This window comes from Heliangelus exortis, chromosome 1, assembly GCF_036169615.1.
Source record: "Heliangelus exortis chromosome 1, bHelExo1.hap1, whole genome shotgun sequence".
Classification (NCBI taxonomy): domain Eukaryota; kingdom Metazoa; phylum Chordata; class Aves; order Apodiformes; family Trochilidae; genus Heliangelus; species Heliangelus exortis.
The window spans coordinates 10,943,320-10,951,103 of record NC_092422.1 but is presented as its reverse complement, the minus strand read 5'-3'; the positions used below and the strand labels follow the sequence as shown (position 1 = coordinate 10,951,103).

The following is a 7,784-nucleotide window of genomic DNA, read 5'->3' as shown; positions in this document are numbered from 1 at the left end:
CTATTGACTCTTTCTTTTATTTCCTGCATGCCTTGAGTAGAATTGAGGCTGTAGAAACAAACGATTTCTGTTCTGTTTCTGGCTTCCAATGGAGAAATTCTTTTCCACATTCCGAATTCCTTCCAGAGCCACTGTTAATGATTTGTGAAAAGAAGAGCTTCATAACTGATTACTTCAACTGTTCTTGAATTAATGCTACTTTTAAAAGACAGACCCTTTGGATTACACAGTAATTAGAATTATTTAAGCAGAATCTCCCCCCATAATTAATGAAGAGATTGACATCTTCAGAAAGCAATTTGGATTGCTAAAGGTACACAGCACTCTATGGAACAGCTTAGGACACCAGGCTCCTAACTAAGGCAGGATGCAGCCTGGTATGTATATATTATGTATATATATATGTATATATTATGTATAAGAAACAGCAGTAACACCATCAATGTATCCAGCATGATTTAATGGTCATACTGGAATTCCCAATTACCTCATAAAAAAAATAGGAAAAAACACTGCTCCATTAAAAAAAAAAATCCAAACTAAACTAAAACTAACACCATCAAAACAAATAAACTAATTTACTTTGGGGAAATGTTGCAATTTAATAACCATCTAGCTTACACAAAATAAACTTGCTAATAATCTAAACTGTGTAACTTAGTAACAATCCAACCTGACCACTGTTGTTCATTATACTCCAGGCTACTTAGGGACATCTCTAACTCTCCAGATGTACACAGATGAACAAGGACCTAGGTACTTGCTTAATAAGCTGTAAACCAACATCTTTTTGGCCTTATTATTGTTATGCTATGCAACTATGCATTTAACATATTATATTATACATACTATTTCTATGTTGAGCTTGTTATACATTTATATTATAAATTCTTGTAACAAATTTTTGGTAGTGTTTCTATATAATCTTTACTATTTTAAGCCTTCGTAACCTATATTTCATTGGGGGATTCCAAGACTAGCAAATAAGCTTACACCAGCAATAATGGTTTAAGGACAAAATATTAAAAGTGTGCATTAAAAATGGTGAAGCTAAGTCATTTTTATTAAATTGCTCTAAATTTTTCTTTTTGCTAAAAAATGCTAATTAGTTATACGCTGGTCCTATATAATTTTTACCACCAGTTCTCAGAGCTTCTAGTAGTTTAGCTAGACCAAACACCTTATTTCCTCTTAGACTTCCATTTCTTATTTTTCCTACTGTAATCAACCCTCTCCATAACCCTTAAGTTGCCTAAACAGACTGACTTTCTAATTGTTTTCACTGTTTTCCCCTTTCTTTACCCTTACCATTCTTACTAGCAACTCATTCTTTCCAACACCAACTTCAATTTTTAGCAGCAGAAAAGGACAAAGTATTCTAATAACTACAGCACTTAGTCAAATTAAAAGGTAACAAAACTTCCTTACTGCTAGGCATGTGTTAGTTTTATTAACCTGATAAATCATATGAACTTATCCATATTCTCTATGGTCCTGTAATTTCAGACACACACACACAAATTAATAAAGACTATATGCAGTTCTGCTCTTTCTAAATGTTCCCTAGGCTATTACATAAATGTTCTGGGATGTTTTTTAAAAATAATAATTTTGCTACTGTTCCTCAAAATAATGTACATTTCACTTGCCCTGGCAACACTTGCCATTTTCTGCTGAGGAGCAATCTGTGGATGGATATTTAACATGGCATTTTTCTTTCCAAAAACAAGTCTCTTCTTCCAGTATTTCTTTAACTCTCCTACATGGCTCAACACGTTCCGATTTCTTCCCTGCTAGCAAAACATATTAAAAAAAAAATAAAATAAAAAAAAAATATTAAAAGAGAGCCAGTTATTTTAAACCCTGAGAACACTAACATGCTTTGCCAAATGTCAATTTATGCTGCTCTACTTCTCACTTCAACATAGTTGAAGCCAAATCATTTACAAACAGGTGGTTGAGTTCAGCCAGGCCCAAAATGTAGTGATTCCCCACGACAGGACCACAGCTGGGAAATCCAAAAGGGGGGTGCTGATGGGCTGCAGCACGGCGGGGTCTGTCCCAGGAGGGACTCCGGGCCACCCCAGGGCACTGGGGGACATGGTGCCTCAGCACTGCGATAGACCCAAGGCAGGGCCAGTCCTAAGGAGATGTCCTCACTCAAGGAGGTCTCCAAGAGACCGAAGAGGGATTGGGGCACCTCACAGCGGCCTGACAGGGCACTGCCCACCCCCTCCGTGGGGGGATGCGCGGGACATGAGGAGGAGGCGAGGGCTCACCAAGCCTGGTGGCCATGGGGGATCAGCGGGGGGGTTGCGGGAGGAACGGCTCAATTCCCCCTGAGGGGACACACCGCGAGAGGGGGGTGGGGAAGGGGAACGGAGGGTGGTGAGGAGGGGTCCCTCCGCCGGGCTCACAGGACTGCCAGCCTCCCGCCACCTCTCCGCGGGCCTGTCTGCTCTCCCCCTCCTCGGAGGACGACACCTCCGCCAGCTCCGCGCTGGCCGCAGCCATGGCCCCCGCCGTGCCCGGGCGTGCCGGTTGCCAGGGAGCGGGGGCGGACGGGGACAGGCACGGGCGGTTCGGCTCCATCCGCCGGCGGCAGGAGGGAGCGCGGCGGGGCGGAGGGGCGGCGGCCGCTCTCGGACCCCCGGGGGACAGGGGGAGGCAGGGCGGGGACAGGGAGGGGACAGGGCCGGGCTGTGACGGGACAGTACGGGCGGTGCCCACCTTGCCCGCCCTCCACCGTGTCGGACGGGGCCGCGAAGGAGGGAGCGCACCTGCCCCCTAGGAGGGCAGATCGGGGCCGCCATTTCCAGTCGCATTTCCGTGAAGCTGCTTCCCAGCGGGATGATCACTAATCTGTACCCAGATGCAGGATTTTATGCTTGTCCTTATTGAACTTCACGAGAGCCCAGCTCTCCAGCCTGTCCAGATCTCGTTGGATGGCACCACAGCCTTGTGGTCCATCAGGCACCCCTCCCAGCTTCCTATCATCAGTGCTGAGGGTACACTCCATCCCCTCATCCAGGCTGTTGAGGAAGAAAGATACTGAACAATATTGAAGACATTGAACGATGCAGTAGTGATCCCTGGGGAACACCACTGGCCACAGGCCTCCAACTTTGTGCTGCTGATCACAACCCTCTCAACTCTGTTGAGCCAGTTGCCAATCCACCTCACAGTCCAGTCGCCTGTCCCACACTTCTTGAATTTTGTTATGTTATGGAAGACCATGCCAAAAGCTTTACTGAGGTGAAGGTATATGACAGTCACTGCTCTCCCTTCATTCCCCTTTGGTGATGCCTTTGTAGAAGGACATCAGGTTAGTCAAGCAAGATTTCCCCTTAGTAAATCCATGTTGGCTACCCCTGATAACCTTATTTTCTTTCAAGTGGTTAGAGATGGCCTCCAGAATGAGCTTCTCCACCACCTTTCCAGGGACAGAGGTCTGTAGTTGCCTGGGTCCTCCTCCTTGCTCTTTCTTATAATATTAATTAACATTTTTCTGTTAAACTGAACCAACGAGCACTCAGTGCTCAGGCCTGCTAAGAATGCCTCAGATGAACGGTCCTAAGACTTCACTGCAGACCTGCAGCATTCTATCTGGCATGGCTGCTCCCACAAGCTGAGCTCAAGTATGTGCTGAAGGACTCAAAATATGAAGAAACCAACCAACCCTCTCCCACAACCCTGAGTGCAGCCAAATCTCTGTTACAACTGTTGGAAGCCTCACTCAGATGAGAATGTCTAGGATGAGCAATACAAGCTATCATGAATTAAAAAGACATGGAATTAGAAAATAAAAGAATGGTGTAGAAATTAAAGAATTTTGAGGAAAAATACCCATAAGGCTTTTAAACTATGCTGATGTCCTAATATTCGAGTTGGAATGAGGGACTCCCTTCAAAGATTCAAAAGGGGAGGAGAAACATTGTCAACTGTGTCCTGCACTGTATTAGCTGTAACTAAATCCAACTCAACAGTATGTTGGCTGTTTATCCTCACACAGCTGAGGATACAGGCTCATTTTTTCTAATTGTCACATCCATGACATTGTAACTTTACTCAACTTAATTTGGAAGGGACAACTAAACTTGGACCTTCGTAGAAAGCAATTTCCTTGCAAAGTACCCGGAAAATAGAACTATTTTGGAATAATGCTTTTGATTTGCAAACAGGCCATTAAACTGATAACTGAGCTTTCAATTAAAAAAATAACAAAATTCTTAGGGTTAAATATTTTATTTTATAGTAAGCCTTACACCAGGACCACATTTTGTGTATCACCCAAATAAGTTACATTCATTCTGAGCTTTTATGCAGTTTAAAAAAAGTTAAATTTATCAAAAAAATAATTTTCAAGTCAGCTGTAATAAACTCTGCATAACCAAGCCAGAATTCTTTCCCATCAAGTAAGTGTCCCAGTTTTCCTCCTGCTTTGAAAATTACAAAAGCCCCTCCAAATCTGCACCAATTAAATGGAAGCTCACTGAAATTACCAAGACGTTCTGAATACCTCAAATACTGCAATGCTTCAAGTATGAGTAAGACCATTGAGCTGAGCTGCAAGAAGTGATGCTCACTGCCTGAGGAGAAATCTGAAGTTATTTTAAATGAAAACCTTGTTGCAAAGGGACAGACCACCACCCATCAGCATGCAGAACACAAACAAAAGGCAGCAAACCTCACATTCACAAGCTTAACCATATCTTTTAAGGGGTGACAGCATTTATGCAGTCTTCTACTATTTCAAAAAGGTAGTGATAGATATCAGTCCTCCTGGCAATGTCAAGGGCCGTTTCATCCAAGTTGTTTTTCAGGTCTGCTTTCACGTAGCGATTCATCAGCAAGAGTTCAAGGGTTTCTTTACTGTTTTTGTTTCCTGCAGCAATGTGCAGTGGTGTCAGCAAACCATTTGTCTGGGCGTTGATGTCTGCACCCTGCTGCAGTAAGAATGCAGCCACGCTGGTGTTGTTCCACTTGCAGGCACTGTGCAGAGGTGTCCAGCCATCCACCGTCTGCGCGTGAACGTCTGCCCCTTGGGCAACCAACTCATGGGCAATGTCCAAGTGCCCACTGTAGGCAGCCCGGTGGAGAGGAGTGTACTGGTCTTCATCCCGAGCATTAACTGGAGCCAGCTTCTCAGAAAGGAGCCTCTTCACTGTGCTCAGCTGTTTAAAGTGAACAGGTCAGTTAGTATATGGAACTCAGCAAACAAGGTGTGTGGTTCTTCCCTAAAACTTTAGGGCAGTAAAAGGGATTTCCATCAGTCTCAAAAAGGCTCTAGTGCAACGAGAAATTTTGAAATGAAATCAGCTACTGTTGCTGAGGTGGGCCTTTCGTGGGGTTTTTTGTTTGTCTTGGGTGGGTTGTGTTTTTTTGTTTTGTTTTCAAAGAGATACAACGTTAGCTGCAATGTCTGAAGAGTGCCATTACTGCACAACTCCGGATTCACTGTGAAGACAGCAGTACCTCCTCAGGACTGCAGATGGAGCTTGTGTGTGAGAGATGGGCAGCTACTGAATATAACACGGTCACAAGGGTGTAATTAGCTAACTAACAGGATAGCTAGATCACAGGAAGCTTGTTGTCTCTCCTTCACTTGCAAGGATAAAAATCTTTCCCTGCCCCCCCGTAAAGAGGCAGAAAAGAGGTCACCAATTATCTACATAAGGCACTTTTGAGAAAATACAATTTCAGATAATCACTCTCCACCTGTTAAGAGGCTGACTTGCTAAAAATGAAGAGCCTGGCATGCTTTTAAAATTAATTTAACTATAGTCTTATTTTAACCCTGAACCACAATCAAAGCTTTTTTTTCTGAAAGCTAATGGATCCTGAGGTAATTTCATGGGCCGGGGCTACAAAGGGAGGGGATTTCCATACAGCAGCTTGCAAAACCAGATCAAAATAGTTGACATAACTATTTATGATTGATCAAAATAGAGACATAAAGGGCAGAACAGATAAATTTGTTTGTAGATGAAACTGTTGATGTCCACTCAAAAAACGTTACTCTTGTCAGTAACACATATGAGCAGAATAAATGCCTTACCCGATTGTTTTCAGCTGCCCAGAGTAACAATTTCTCTGGATGTTTTTGCATTTTTTTTTCTTGCATTTCATACCATTCCTCACTTCTTTCTTGCTCGTCATCATCATCATCAGACTGTCCTGACCAACAGCTCTGGGTGCCCACAGGAATCAAATGCCGGTGCGTCTCCAGCAGTTCGAGTTGGTTAAAATTCTCCAGAAAGGCTTCAAACTGATCGCTATCATCATCATCATCGTCATCAATTTGCTTGCCTTTATTCATTTTCAGTTAGAATCTGCAAGCAGCCGATACAGAACAACATTTATAATGACTTTTAGAGGTTATCCGTTAATTATCCGTAAAATATCCGTTATTAACAGTGCTCGCTGTCAATAAAAACTCCTGACGGATGATGCCGATACCCGCAACAAGCACCAACAGCAAAACGGAACAGCAAACTCCGTGTTCCTCTAACTCAACCGGGCTTCCCCCGCTCCACCGGCACCCCGCCACTGCCCGCCCCGGACACGGCGGCCCCTGCAGAGAGGCAGCGAGACCGCGGGCGGGTGTTGGGCACCGGCACTCGGGAACTCCGCGTTTAAAAACCGCACGATTGCGGGAAGGGCAGGAGCTGAGCGCCTGCTCCTCCCCGCAGCCGGACCCGCCCGCGCTCCGCCCTCTTCCTGAACTTGCCCACAACGGTCCCGGCTGGAAAGGACCTCCGAGATCACCGACTCCAACCGCAACATTCCAACCCTCCCCAAAAAAATATTTACCGATATCACCATGCCCTCTAGAGCATGTCCCGAAGTGTCTCATGTACACGGATTTTAAATACCTCCGGGGACGGTGATCCCACCAGCTCCCAGCAGCCCATTCCAAAGCCTGACTACTCTCTCAGTAAAGAAATTCTTCCTCATATTTAATCTAAACCTCCCCTGGTGCAACTTCAGGCCATTCCCTCTAGATCTGCCATTGCTCACTTGAGAGGAGAGGACAGCACCAACCTCCCCCCATCCTCCTTTCAGGCGAGCAATAAGGTCTCCCTCTCAAGTCTCCTCCAAACCAAACATTCCCAATTCCCTCAGCCTCTCCTCACAGGATTTGTTCTCCAGACCCTTCACCAGCTCTCTTGCCCTTCTCTGAACTCTCTCCAGCCCCTCAATGTCCTTCTTGTAGTGAGGGGCCCAGAACTGGACACAGCACTCGAGGTGCAGCCTCACCAGTGCCAAGCACAGGGGCACCATCACTGCCCTTCTGCTGGCCACACCATTCCTGACACAAGCCAGGATGCTCTTGGCCTTCTTGGCCCCCTGGGCACTCTGCTGCCTCACACTCAGCCGGTTGTCGACCAAGCCCCCCTCTCCCCCCATGTTCCTTTTCCGCCTCCCCTCACGTCAAGGCCGGCCGGGCCAGGCCTCGCTCCGCGGGTGCCACACACACCGCCTCGGGAGGGCCCCAACGCGCACACCGGGGCCCAGCGGGAGCTCCCCCGCCCGCCGCGCTCACACCCGCACTCACCCTCCCCCCCCGGTTCCGTTTTGCTTCGCTCGAGACCCGCCTCGCGACCCCACGCACCTGCCGCCCCGCCAGCCGCGAGCGCAGGGGCGGGGCCAATCTCCGGGGCGGGGCCTCCCGCCCCTACTCCCCCCGGGGAGCTCTTCCGGCTCCTCCCCGCCCGCCGGCGGATGTGACGTCATCGGCCCCGGCCCTGACCCACCAACCAACGGCGGCAGCCCCGGGAGGG

The 7,784-nt window shown here is 46.8% G+C and overlaps 2 protein-coding genes across 2 annotated transcripts; both read right to left on the bottom strand.

Moving 5' to 3' along the window:
- On the bottom strand, positions 1–2,697 carry C1H11orf97 (chromosome 1 C11orf97 homolog). The gene is made up of 3 exons (XM_071733945.1): positions 2,418–2,697; positions 1,665–1,790; positions 1–131 (listed from the first exon to the last, which is right to left on the bottom strand). The coding sequence occupies exons 1-3, from the start codon at positions 2,590–2,592 to the stop codon at positions 1–3; spliced, it is 432 nt and encodes a 143-aa protein (XP_071590046.1). The 5' UTR covers positions 2,593–2,697.
- A 1,529-nt stretch (positions 2,698–4,226) lies between these two features.
- Positions 4,227–7,719, bottom strand: ANKRD49 (ankyrin repeat domain 49). Its single transcript, XM_071733932.1, has 3 exons — positions 7,616–7,719; positions 6,059–6,332; positions 4,227–5,174 (listed from the first exon to the last, which is right to left on the bottom strand). The coding sequence occupies exons 2-3, from the start codon at positions 6,317–6,319 to the stop codon at positions 4,716–4,718; spliced, it is 720 nt and encodes a 239-aa protein (XP_071590033.1). The 5' UTR covers positions 6,320–6,332; positions 7,616–7,719; the 3' UTR covers positions 4,227–4,715.
- Positions 7,720–7,784: the final 65 nt, after the last annotated feature.

Excerpts from the sequence above, each read along its gene's own strand:
- C1H11orf97 (XM_071733945.1), bottom strand. The coding sequence starts at position 2,592 with ATGGAGCCGAACCGCCCGTGCCTGTCCCCGTCCGCCCCCGCTCCCTGG. Across the intron at positions 1,791-2,417 it reads GGCGGGAGGCTGGCAGTCCT|GGAAGAAATCGGAACGTGTT; the intron begins GTGAGCCCGGCG and ends TTTTGCTAGCAG. Across the intron at positions 132-1,664 it reads TTGCTCCTCAGCAGAAAATG|TGGCTCTGGAAGGAATTCGG; the intron begins GCAAGTGTTGCC and ends AATCATTAACAG.
- ANKRD49 (XM_071733932.1), bottom strand. The coding sequence starts at position 6,319 with ATGAATAAAGGCAAGCAAATTGATGACGATGATGATGATGATAGCGAT. Across the intron at positions 5,175-6,058 it reads GGGCAGCTGAAAACAATCGG|CTGAGCACAGTGAAGAGGCT; the intron begins GTAAGGCATTTA and ends CACTTTAAACAG.